This window comes from Oxyura jamaicensis, chromosome Z (assembly GCF_011077185.1).
Source record: "Oxyura jamaicensis isolate SHBP4307 breed ruddy duck chromosome Z, BPBGC_Ojam_1.0, whole genome shotgun sequence".
NCBI classification, from domain to species: Eukaryota; Metazoa; Chordata; class Aves; order Anseriformes; family Anatidae; genus Oxyura; species Oxyura jamaicensis.
The window spans coordinates 43,439,854-43,453,444 of NC_048926.1; the positions used below are offsets into that span (position 1 = coordinate 43,439,854).

Sequence of the window (13,591 nt, forward strand, 5' to 3'; positions counted from 1 at the left end):
TGGTCACTCAGTTTGGATCAAGCGTGTGGCCAAACATGGGGCCAGGGGGTGGGCTGTGTCTGAATATATCCCAGATTGTTGACGGGGTTCAGCCCTGGTCCCTGCAGTTAAGTGGTCCAGTGGAGATTTGTATCTTGGCAGAAGGCAGTCTGATGCCTATGCACCACTATTTACCCCATTGCATTTCAGATTTAAGTTGCAAATAGGCAGGATTGAATTTCAGTGTTTGCAAAAGCAGCTAAATGCTCTTAGGTTAAATGTGCCAGTAGATACTGGCTGTTTTGTACAATTTCAGCAACACAAACAGTCCACCCTGTTGAGTTGGCCAGTTAAACTGACCTTGCAGCTGCTTTATTTAGGTAGAACATTGCAAAATGATGGTGCATTGTACAAAATTTGGTATAGTCTTTTAAATATTAAATCTTTTAATGGAAGCTTGTACTGAAAGGAGAACATAAAATGAGATGAACAAAAATGCTCAAGGATTTTAATGTCTGAATCAATTGCTTCTGGGCAGCAATTCAGCTAAGTCTCTGTCCATGACACTGACTAAAAGCTTTGTCCCTCTTTTATTTTTTTTTTACTTCAGAGCAATATTGTAAATCATGTTTGTAAGAATGAAATTTCTATCTTAAGGTAACTGCAATATAGCTCACAGAGAGAAAGCAGATGAACAAGTGATAAGGGAACCAGAGAGCAAGTTGAATGTAGTTGAAAGAGGGCACATTTTGTTTTCCTGGATTAGGTTAATTTTTAAACTTCTTCCTCCAAACATTTTTCTCTCTGGACAAGACAGTTCAGCTATTGTTAGCGGTACAAAAATAGAAGTGATATGAGAAAGGTTGCTTGTGTTTTCTTATTGTTTCTTTTCCTTTTTTTTTTCCTTAAATTGCAGCAGCATTCATTTTTAAGTATGCTCTACAGCAGTCATCAAAACATGATGAGAGATAGCCTTTTCCCAGGTGATTCTTAATTCCATGTCTTCTTATACAGCAAATGGACTACTCTCCGAATATAAATATATTTATAACTCCATTTTTGGGGGCAAGGCACTAATGAATGACATATGGTGCTTTGATTCTTTTTACCATGTGCAGGCAAACCCATCTCCAAGTGGCTGGAAACATGGACCCTGTCCCATCCAGGCCTCACAGCTCACTTTTTCCTTCGTTTTTTCTTTTCTTTGCAGTTGTTCAGCACATCAAGCGCCACAATATTGTTCTTAAAAGAGAACTTGGTGAAGGAGCCTTTGGGAAAGTCTTCCTGGCGGAATGCTACAACCTCTGTCCCGAGCAGGACAAGATCTTGGTGGCAGTGAAGGTAAAAGAGTCTAGGGTTTCAATCATTAATATATAGTTGCAACTAATGCTATTTAATTGTAAATGATCATGTAGAAGAGTTTACAAGGCTAATGGGGTGTTAAGAGAATGTGATACATGAGCTTAACAATTATGAAAGCTGAATTTTGTAAGGAAAAGGGGGAAAACTGTGTTACAAAGGGGTAAAATGTTTTCTGAACTATTTAAAATATGACTAGTGAAAAATAAAGCCTAGCCATTAAAATGCACGTGACTTATATTTGTGTGTCTAACAAAATAATCTATAACTAGCTAAGTGCATAGGTTATGTGTGTAACTGCCAGTCAAAAAATGCTTTTTTTTTTCATGATTGTGTTTTCATCAGCCAATGAAACTATCTGCGGGTAATGGTCATAACATTCCTGGAAACTATATTAATAACAAAATTTTGGATAATATTTTCATGTGCTGTTAAACACTCTCTGTATTAAAATCCAGAAGTCGTGATATTTCAGACCTGGAGGAGTGATTCTTGATTATACAGCTCCAGTCAGCCCATCCAAAGTAGAAGTGCAATTTCTAGCATGGTCTCGGGGTTTGTCCACTGAACGTGCTTCATATTAGCAAATCTTTTAGTCCCCCAAAATGGAAGACCTAAGGGTTGGTCATTACAGTCTGCTATGGATGTACACTAGAAGGCATTATCAATGAAGCTACACTCGTAGAGCTTGCAAAGTCTCCCTGGCAACAATCTCCTATCTCCATCTGTTGTTCTGCTGAAAGCTGAACGAGGTGTTCAACATTTGAGGTATCTCGTTAAATGCAGGGTGAATACACATTTAGAATTTGGGATGTGTTTAGGGATCAGAAAATAATCTTGTCTGACCAGCCACAATTATTCAACCATGTGTATGTTCTGGATCAAGATGTACAGTAAAAGAAACCAAGTAGATCATCTTTTTGAAAATGGAAACAAGGCGCAGAGTTTTGGATCTGGTAGTAAGAATATGAAAGGAGGATGGATTTGCAGAGTGCTGTCTTGCTCCACCAAAAATAGCGTTTTTGTGTGTGTGTTTGTCAAAGTTACAAGCTTTTTGATAGTAGGAGTTGTTCTGTCATGTTGACTGGTGAGGAGAAATGAAGCCTGGAAGGGACATATCATAGATGGGAGAAAGCATGAGACAAGAGATGACAAAACTAGAACTGAATGAATTTTCTATTGTATTTTGGTGAAAATAGAGTGGAAACTTCCATTTCTCTATCACTTCAGAGAAGTGCTTGATAGCAAAATAAAAGTCTCTCCATTCAGTAACTACCTTTGAAAGTCCTGACCAAACAGAGCCTAGCACTTCTGCTGTTTAATGCTGTACTGCACTCTCTCTGCTGCACATTCTCAGTGTAATTCACAAGAGTATTCAGCCTTCAAAGGGAGAGGTGTCTCCATGGGTTTAGGTGATAAATTTGTCAGTTTTCTGGATTGCTATTATTATTATTATTATTTACCAAATCAATTCTTCCTAGCATCAAAAACTGTTGCACAGATAGCCATGACAAGAATAACCTTTGTGGACAGGTTATGACAGTTTTAGTTTTCTCATATGGGTTCTTAGATAGTGACCAGTCACATTTTTAAGAGAAATATTTTGGTGAACTGGACTGTGTCCAGGCCCCAACATTTTCCACAGGATTTGGCATTGAAAGTCTTTGATTTGTGTTCTTTGAGGAGCAGACCTTGATGCCAGCAGCCAAGATTTGCTGTTTCTTCGCTGTTTTCCTGGCTAACAGCGAAGGTTTTACAGAGCTTTACCACCACCACCACCTCCACCCCGCTCAGCAAATCTACAGCAAAATTGTCCCAATGAAATAGATCCAGTGAGCCCAGTGGGAGAGTCTGTTTGGTATGAAGTGAGGAAGTGCCAGGGTTACTGGTGCAGCAAGGAAGCATGGCCTCATCTACCTGCAGCCCTCAGGACAGTGGTTGGTCTCCTTGCTTGCCTACTGCTATGCAACTGCGTAGTGCAAGTGTGCTAAAACATTGGTCTAAACATCTCCATGTCTGATTCAATATTCATCCTTTTCCTCACCAGCAGGCTGATATCTGAGACCTTGATGCTGCAGCAAATTGCGTGGGAGATAAGAGTTCCAGAGAAATCTGGAAAGATACAAAAACAGGCTTAGCATAAACAACCCCAAATGCTTGTGCTTTTCCTCTTTGGAAGAGGAGTAGGATAGTCTGTTTAAATTTGTTTTGACCATTGGGACTTTTGGGGGGAACACCGAGTGTTCAGAAATGCTTACTGTGGATCAAAACTTGTGAGCACCGAGTTTAACCACATGTCAATCTGGGCATGGGATTCCTCCCACCACGGGTGAGTTTTCAAACCAGATCAGTATACAATGTGCTGCAGACACTTCTAGAGAACAGAGTGTGGGGGAAGGAAAGGTTCTCATTTCCCTGTTGGTTGTTTTTGCTGTGCCACAGTGGTTGTTCAGGCCTGGACTCAAGGCCAGTACTCTGGTACTGTCTACTCATGGGGCTGGTTTCCCAGTCAGAGTTTTGCCCTTGTTTAAACTCTCTGGAGCTGGGAGCTGGAGGTGAGGATGACCTGCCGGACACAAGTTAGTAGCTGCCTTTTGCTGCCATGGGAGTGGGAAAGGCAGGATTCACCCTGTGATGCTTGCTCCAGGGTTGTGCTTGTCTAGCAGACTGATGCATGTACTAGGTGACAAACGTTTCCATGGCACTGCAGAGGAGAACCAAAGCTTTCCAACTCTTTTCCAACTCTCAGGTGTTCTCTGGTGCTGGGGAGCAGTAAGCTGATAGAGTGTAAAGGAAGGTTGTCAGAACAGTTTCATTACCATGTCATACTGGTGCTGGTGAGAGCCAGATCCCCCTCCTGCTGGAGTTACAGCTCTGTGGTGTCAGGGTGGATTAAAAAGCTGATGGCTTTCACTTGCTACGCAGTGCAAATTTGCAGGCTCCAGATTCTACATGGATACCTGGGCAAGGTCTTGAGTAAGGAGATTAAACAAAGGGTGGAGGTCCACCTGTTACAGGGCTGAACTCAGCAGATGAGGAGCAACTCTACCAGCCAGGGAGTGCTTCTGTTGCCCAAGGGAACATGTCCCCTCCTCCTTAGCTGCTGGCCAAGCAGCCTACTGGTTGGAAAGTACTTGTGGTTGTGTATTAGTTCCTGCTTGGGAAAACCTCCCATTGATTGGTGAGAGTGCTTTGCATGCAGAGCTTTGGCTTACCTGTCAGTATTGATAAAAATAATGAATATGTTCTTTTCTCTGTCTTGTGCTCTTATGGTTTTATTTTGTTTTTATTTTTTCTTTCCTTACAATGAAAACAAGTTAAATGCTTTACTCCCTGTCATTTCTATGTAAATGTTACGTGCTTATTATTTTTTTCACTTTCCAATCTCCTCCTTGCCTATGTCGGCTATCTCTCATGGATTGTGCCTATGCTGTGTACTGCATGAAATAATGAAAATTAGAGGAGTGGGGGCTGCAACAATGGTGGGTTACAGAACTTAAGGTTGCCCTTGGTAATAGAAACCCTTTCTGAGTTTTGCCAGGGGTTTAGACCTTTTTGCATTTTGCTGTTTGACAGAAAATGTGTAATTGCCATGGCAACTGCTCTGTCATATGATAATTTTGCTGTTTCTGTGAGATAAAAAGCTTCTCCTGAAATATACAATAAGCCATCATCACAGGGCAAAGCTGTCAGCATTTTTACTGTCTTTCCAGGGAAAGAGCATGTTGGAAAGAGTATGAGCCTGTGCTTCTGTCTATCATTTTGTTCCTGGGTTGCTATTATATAAAAATGTTTTTTATATGAATTGTTTTCTAATTCTCTTGCTGAGGAGAATTACAGTCCAATTGCTTTATACATGAAACCAACAGAGGAGACTCAATTGACAACAGAATTGTTCCGGGTGATTTCTTTGTATACCAGACTGTGAGTTGGTGCCTGCACCATGTTAAGGCATCATCACAGAACCTGGATGCATTGGAAGATATTTCAGTTTTAGTCCTTGCTTGGTTCAGATGTGCTTTGCTGGGGACCATAGATGGGGAGCTGATTTGATATCCACCTCATATGATATGGCTGTGTATACTAATATGTCACAGCTTATGAAGGCTTTTAATATCCTTGTTGCATCATTATTGGTAAAACTTGTGAAAGCAGGGTTCTGCACCTGAAGACACATGAGATTCATAAAGGGGGTCCTCAGGGAAATGTCGTTGTGGCACGACAAGTTTCTATTGCCTCTGGTATCCACAGAGCCTGAAATCTACAGGGAAAAGCCCCTGTATCTGAGAAATGGCTATTCACTCAGCCCTGCTTCTTTTCACCCCAACTGTTCATTTTTAAGGTCTATGTCTGCCATTTCATAAGCGAGGAAAGCATTTTCTCTGACAGTCATCTTTTAGTCCCTTGTCCCTCATTCACAGAAGCATAGGTATCATACTAGTAAAGTGGATTGAATTCTCTCTGTTTAAGAAAAACCCTGAACAAACCATGACTATTACAGCTAGAAACTGGGTTTGTTGGCAGAATGATTGCACTGTATCAACTTGTTCTGTGTCTGCTCTAATGAGCGTGGTTGGGTCCCATGGTGTCTATATGAATTCCGAGTAGAAAATAGATAGCCATGAAAAAAACATCCTAAGTTAAAGCAATGCTGTTAGTTTTGAGTCTTATTGTCTTTTGTTTTAAGTCTAGGGATAGTTAAAATACAGAGGTACAAAGCCCAGCTCTCAGTTTCTGTGATTAATAACTTGTGAACATTGTTAACCTGCTATCACTCTCTTAGTGTTTTATTTTTTTATTATTTTTTTTATTTTTTTCAGTTAATACAGTACCACCATTGTACCTTTTGAAAGTAGAGCACAGTAGTGGTTTATTGTCAATTTTGATTATTCCTCCCTTAATTGGTGTCAGAATGTGCTTTTGGTTTCATGCATGAAAGTGTTTCCTTGCTCATGAAACGTAGTTAAGAAGAGATCTGAAACTGCTTATGAGAGGCAGGTAAATTAGTACTATTTCATTATACAAAGTTCAAGGCTCCTGTTTGATCCAACATTGATATATTTCCTACAAAATGAAAATGAGCATGATTTTAGATCTATATAAATAAAAGGGGGGAAAATAAAAACTGCCACCCCAAGATTCTGACCTGCATCTACTTACTCTCTGTCTATCAACTTGGGATTGATACTTCAGTTACTTACACATTTCTTAATCTTAGTCATGCAAGTAAATTTGCTATATTTCAAAGGAGCTTCTGACTGAAGTCTCAGGTTGTAAGGTCTGGTCCAAGGATCTGCCCTTCTACAAATCTACTGAATGTATAGTGCACCACAGGGACTAACATCAGCAGAAATTAGTTCAGTAATACATAAGAAATGCATCTATGTTCCACTAAGTATTTTAAGCAAGCAAATCTTTATTTTAAGGAACTTAAGCAGAGGTAAATAGCAGCAGGATACTAGGGGTTTCCCTAAGTTACAAGTCAAAGGATACAAGCCAGCTGTGTACTAGTATGTTTTTTGGATAAGATCAGATTTTTTGTTCTGTGTTTTGGAAAACAACTGAAACAGCAAGATCATGAGTATTCCTACATCCTCTTAAAACAAAAATTATTTGGTGGGGATTATACTGTGACATGGGGCAGGGGAACAAAAATTCTACTGCCTTTACTAAATTGCACTTAAACATCACATCTGCATTTCTAAAAGAGTTACTAAAAATGTACTTCCTCCATCCTTTATGCAGTATAATGTACTTATCTTACCCATACAATGTCTTCCCACATGTTCTCTACCTTCTGTGAACACCTCTTCTTCCTCACATTTTCGTTTCCTCTGCCAGACACTGAAGGATGCCAGTGACAATGCCCGCAAGGACTTCCACCGTGAGGCAGAGCTGCTGACTAACCTGCAACACGAGCACATTGTAAAGTTCTATGGCGTCTGCGTTGAGGGTGATCCACTCATCATGGTCTTTGAGTACATGAAGCATGGAGATCTTAACAAGTTCCTCAGGTAAACCCACCAACATTTATTGTGCTGGAGAGCTAGAAGTGGGCAATGAAGGTAGGAAGCTATTGGTACTTAATGCCAAATTCACTCCTATCACTTAAAAATGCAGACACCCCAAAGTGCAAATCTGTGCAACATTCATTTTGTGTACTGTGATGTGGAGCTCATTTTCTTTGTGTATTTGGAAATACCATTAAGTTAAGCCTCAAAAAGAATGGAAACTGAAGAAATATAGTTTTCAGTATATTTCAGGGTATTCTGAAATGTTTCGTTATAAAGATTACAGTAAGAATTGTCTTCTTGAAGGCTTTCTGGTAGCATTTTGGAAGATCCTACTCAATACCTATTGTTATCTGTAGGCATCTAAAAGCTTCTGAAATCTAACCCCTTTTCTCTTCCCTCCTCTGAGTGTTTTGTAAAGAGTGCCATTAATCTGTGGCAAGAAAACTGTGAATCATGGAAACTTTGGTGTGGTGGAAAACACTACATTTTTGGGTCTCTTTCATAAAGCTGTTCATAAATGTGCATTATAAACTGAAATTTGGCAGTAAAGTAGTAATAAATAAATAGATGATACTCAAGGTTTAGAATAATAGATAACTCATGAATCATCAAGATTTGAACAGTGGCCTTACCTACGTGCCATTTCTACTAGTGGACATTCACTGGCATAAAAATAAGCAGTTAAGAGACAGATTTTGTTCTTACATAAAAACATTTTCCTAAGGGACTGTTCTCTCAACATCTTCTATGTCTCTTCCATCAAAAGGTATCACAAAAAACATTTCAATGTACTGAGATCTCTTCTGCTGAAAAATACGTGGGGGCATCACCATACTGGACAGATATCTGTGTAATGCATGCTACTGACAAAGCTGTAAAATAATCAAACCAATGTCCCTTTAAATGGGTTCAGTTTTTCTATCTGCCTGAAATTGCTAGTGACTGCTAGTGTCACCATTTACACATTTTTATTTCCTTTGTGAAATGAGTTTGCTGTCCTTCTAATCTCTAGTGAACAAATAGCCACCACATAAAAGCAAATGACATCAACTAGCATCCTCCCTTATTGGCAGGGCTGCCAGGTCTGGCAGAGAGACTAGCTCTTGAACTGGGGATGCAGAGCAAACACTACTTTTCCCAGACTGACTGTCTCTTTGGCAAAGGATTTAAGTGTATTGTCAGGGCAGTGTTGGGGCATTTACATTTGCCTGCTTGGACCTCTGCCGTGGATCAGGAGAAAACTGTGGTTTCCAAAGACACTGTCCCAGTACTTTTGGAGAGCACTGAATTTCCATTAGAACAGGCCAGACTTGCAGCTGATTCACTGTCACAATAAGAAATACTTATTATTTGATTATTTTTGTTTGGCCTTTTCTTACCTTCTAACTCTGACTTTGAATTGTTGTACGGAAAGGTAGTTTAGCAGACAGTATATTTCCTCCATTAAGTGTTCTCTCTCTCTCTCTCTCTCTCTCTCTTTTTTTAATTATTAATCAGCCCTGGCCTTTAGAACATAAAATGATTATGCTGGGACAAGCTGTTTAACCTAAGCTCCAATTTGTCATTCCTTTCACATTTGCCGCAGCTTGTGCCGCAGATCAGAGGTTAGCTCTAAGTGGGCTGTAAAAGCCTGAATTTCTTACCCTGCAGCGCCACCAAAGGCTGACGGAAAACATGAATCCGAAATTTAACCCAAATGAGCCTTGCTGTCTTGTGTGTAGCCAAGGGCTGTTTCAGATCTAGTACTACAGCCATGCCTGCCCTGGGCTTGTTCTGAACAGTGGAGGCTAATTTGAACCCAAGGAAATTTCCGTCAATGTTACTGACTGTGGCAGACACTGAGGAGCACCTCTTTTACAGACAGCGCCACAAGTGCAAGATGAGAGGAGTGTTAAAAATAATCCCAAAATTGCATTAGATACAAATCTCCTTAAGGAAACCAGTGAAAGAAGAATTCTCTAATTTAGTGATTTGGAGCTTCATGTACGAGAGCAGAAAAAAAATAAAAATAAAAATAAATCAGTGCAATGAAAAGGTACAGTGCTTTTCATTAGGAATTTTCCTCTGAGTCTTGGTTGGAGGTTTCATATGCTCCTGTATATTCACCCAGATGAGTTGAATGTTTGGCTGTACCCTATGGCAGAGAAAGTGCAGTTAACTTCTTTACTTGCTACCAGTTGCAATCCCAGCAATGCTACACACCTTCTTTCGTTTCTTTCTCACATCTGTCACTTTGCTCATGAAGTTCTTCCCTTGGGGCAATTTTAATATCATATTTCTAATAAGTAATGTCAGATTTGATCTCACAGATTTTGATTAATTTGCAACTCTTTTCCAAACTCCTGTGCCCTTCCCTTAGGGATGAATTAAGGCCTCACCTTCATTGATTAGAAAGGTGATTCTTTGAAACTCTACTTTAGAGGAACGAAAGACTTCTGAGAGAAAACAAAAATTGGTTGTAGAGTATTTTTCTAAAATAGTTGAGGAGGGAAGGGCAGAGATAGTCTCTTTGGAAGAATACTTTGCAGGAATAAAATAAAAAAAGGTTTCTGAAAAGCTAGAAGAGTAGAGTGGATGGAAAGTCCTCTTCAAAATATTATAAGGTGTAAGAATGAGGAATGAGGAATGATAGCTGACCTTATGGCTAAGGATTGGCTAGTAATGCTTATAATAAAATCGTGTACATAGGAATGCTGATATCAGTATCTTCGAGTTACCAGGACGTGACAGGAGAAAGGTGGTGGTTTAGGATCAGGGCGTATTATGAATCCAGCTGCCTTATTTTCATGAGCAGTATATGTACCTGTTGTATAATGTTCTTCAAACCACCTGTCTTTCACACAGGGAAGGAAAACAGTAAGTGGAAAAAAGCCAGGAGACAAATTATTGCTATTTCATCAATGAATCTATAGCCCTTTTGTTCTTATATTTGAGTAAATCACTTGTGTGGTTTTAGGCTCACTAATACCTTTTACCTCTGTAGCTTACAAGTGGCCTGTCGCTTTATCAGCTTATACTTTGATGCAGGGCACATGGTCCAGATGCAGTACTGATGGCAGAAGGCAACCGTCCAGCTGAGCTGACACAGTCCCAGATGCTTCATATTGCCCAGCAAATTGCAGCTGGTATGGTTTACCTGGCATCACAGCACTTTGTGCATCGGGATCTTGCTACCCGGAATTGCTTGGTTGGTGAGAACCTATTGGTGAAGATTGGGGATTTTGGGATGTCTAGAGACGTGTACAGCACGGACTACTATAGGGTAAGTGAACTGCTGTAAGTGCTAACTACTGAGGTATGGTTCAGTAATCATACCACACTGATGTGACTGATTCTGGTTTTACGTTGTCAGGTAATTTAAAGGCCGGCATATGGACATCCTGGTTTTGGGTTACAACATTTCAGTAAATTTGGAGCAAATTAATCAGAATAAGATTGGCATGTCCTGTTTATGTATGATGACTTTAAACTCTATTCGTAAAAGATAGGAAGGTCTTTCTGGGCAGAAATTTTACATGGTTGTTTGGCTATAGTGAAGAAGAAAAAGAAGCAGATGGAAAGGAAGAGTGGGTAATCAGATTTGGCCCAATACTTCTGAGTTATTAAAATATGTTGTCATATGTTTCTCAGACAAGTGGAAATTGTTACTTTTAGGTATTTCATAATGTTTCATTATAATGTTTATTTGAGTAGTTGTAAGTAGTGGACAGCAGTGCTGAATGAGGTGTTTAGCTCAGGGAAATACTAGGTTAGAAATTATTAACTTCTCAGTGCATTAAAAGCTATCTGCAGGCTTCTCCTGCCTTAAGCCTATTCTTTAATTCAACTGCTTATGGTTGAAGAGCTTTTTTGCATCACTCTGGTGAGGGTAATAGCTCAGTAGTGGGTAGCCCTTGGTGCATGTTCAGATTCTGGCCCAGGTTGTTTTCCATAGGCTCAGTTGTGGTATAATAATGTGTAAAGTTTGCAAAGGCCACCTAGATTTGGTAGGATTAACAGGACCCTTATGGTGGTTTTACTGTGCTAGGCAGCTGAACACCACAACCGCTCTCTCACTCCCCCTCCTCAGATGAGGAGGGGAAGAAGTAAAGGAAAGAACAACTCACGGGCTGAGATAAGGATAATTTAAATTAAAGAGAAATATATATTTATATATTATTAAGGAAATATTATTATTAATTAAACAATTCAACTAAAGGGAAAAAAGGGAATGGGGAAGAGAGAGGGGGAAAGGGAATAACTAAACAAAACAAGTAAAGGCTATGTGGAAGTGCAGAGGAAAGAAATTACTCTCTACTTCCCACAAATGAGCGATGCTTGACCACGTCCTTGAAGCAGGGCCTCAACACACATAGCTGGTGTTTGGGAGGAGGACAGATGTTTTCGCAACGAGAGCCCACCCCTCCCTTCTTCTTCCTTTTTCCACCTTTTATTGCTGAGTGTGACATCATATGGTATGGAATATCCCTTTGTTTGGTTTAGGTCAGCTGCCCTGGTGATATTTCTTTCTCACTTTTTTGCCCACCCCCTAGGAGGGTTAGAGAAAGTCCTAATGCTGTACCAGCACTTCTCAGCAGCAAACACAACACCAGTGTGATACCACTGCTGTTCTAGCTACAAGTGCAGAGCGCAGCACTGTATGGGCTGCTGCAGGGAAAGGTAACATCCCAGCCAGACCCAGTACAACCCTCTACATTAATCACTGTCATTGATGTTGTCTTTGTACTTTGTGACAAGTCAGGTAGATGACAGCATTTGCTGTTCGTTACCACATGTGTAACTTCATGAGTGGAACTGCAGCTATCAGGTTTTTATGGCTTGCAGAAGGCAATCCATACGCAAGCTGTTAGTTTGTGAATGCTGGAATTGTATCTTGTAAGATAAGCTACTTGGTCTCTTTTAAAGCACATTCTCCATATGTCCCTCTCACATAACTTGTTATCACTTTTTAGGTAAAATGAAGGACTCTTCCTTATCTGTCCTAACTGGGTTGCAATGTCCATAAAATGACAGTGTCACCTCTGTGCCAGTGTTTGTGGGATGCCTGAAAAGGGATAGACTTTACATCCAGCCGATGCCTGACAGGGCAGAGGAAGATGCACACAGAAATTATTTGTTGAGTGTTGTTTTCCTTAACAGATGAGAAATATGTTTCTTCTGTTCTTTGTATCTTCTTTTACAAGGCAAACCTAGTAATTAGTAAACATATGAACCAAACTCCTCTTATATTTTTTTTATTTTGGAGACTTGGCACTTCAAGCTATTTGGTCAATGTAAAACAAGCATGACTTCATTTCAGAACTTGGAAAAATACATAGGATAGTAATCACTAACTCTGTGTTTGCAAACACACCAGTGAGCACTAAAGGCCAGGCTTTCTTGATTTTGCATCTGACGAATGAACGGTACTTGCTGGGACTGGAGACATATCTGTGTTATGTTTTTAGTGAGACTGGATTCATTTACCAGTTCATGATTGCAATTAAGAATTAATGTTAATGCTTTATAGTAAGTGTTTGCAAAAGCCTTGACAGACAAAGACAACATTTTTGAACAATAAATTTTTTGTTTTGTTCTAATTTTTGAAAAAAAAAAAAAAAAGAAAAGAAAAAAAAAGAAAAAAAAAGACTTCTTGCCTTCTTGCTGCAGAAAAACTGCAGGCAAAAGTGGGTAGAAACTATGTAATCATACAGGCTTCCTGGGGACAGCTGAGGTTTGGTGCAAGCATTGGTGTAGTGACTTTGGTGTCATCTTGCCTGCTCATGTACTTCTGGTTTAAATCATTGAGTCTTATGCATCAGCACTCAAGCAAAGCTTTTACCCAATGAAGGAGGAGTTCAGAACAAGACCCAGATTTTGTCCTGCCTGAAACATGACATGGGGAGGTTCTGGTAGTTTGGATAGTCATGGGGTGCTTTTCAAAGTACCTTGTTCAAGTGATTCATTGCATTTCTCTTTGCCTCTTCTTCAGAGTGATTCTCTCCTTTCCTCTTCCTCTTCCTTCTCCTTCTTCTTCTTCCTGTCCCCCCTTCCCTCCTTCCCATCTTTTGGCCCTCTTTTGAGGCCAAAGGAGGATCAGTGTGGTCCAGGAAGAAATAAAGAAATGAGAAGAGAGAGGGAGAAGGAAAGGAAGAAAAGGACAGTGTGTGAAGAGGATGCAATAATGGGTGTGGGAATGAATAAGTCAATAATGAGTGAGGGAATGAATAAGTCAGTTCATTAAGGAATGTAAAAGAAAA

At 39.9% G+C, this 13,591-nt stretch overlaps 1 protein-coding gene across 4 annotated transcripts in view; it reads left to right on the plus strand.

Annotated features, from left to right (window-relative positions):
- NTRK2 (neurotrophic receptor tyrosine kinase 2) overlaps nucleotides 1-13,591 on the plus strand; it is a 209,245-nt gene that overhangs the window by 155,325 nt on the left and 40,329 nt on the right. For all 4 annotated transcript variants that reach the window (XM_035310587.1, XM_035310586.1, XM_035310589.1 and 1 more), the window contains 3 exons: nucleotides 1,190-1,320; nucleotides 7,180-7,352; nucleotides 10,380-10,614. In XM_035310587.1, coding sequence (XP_035166478.1) covers nucleotides 1,190-1,320; nucleotides 7,180-7,352; nucleotides 10,380-10,614 — 539 coding nt within the window. The remainder of the gene's footprint in view (nucleotides 1-1,189; nucleotides 1,321-7,179; nucleotides 7,353-10,379; nucleotides 10,615-13,591) is intronic.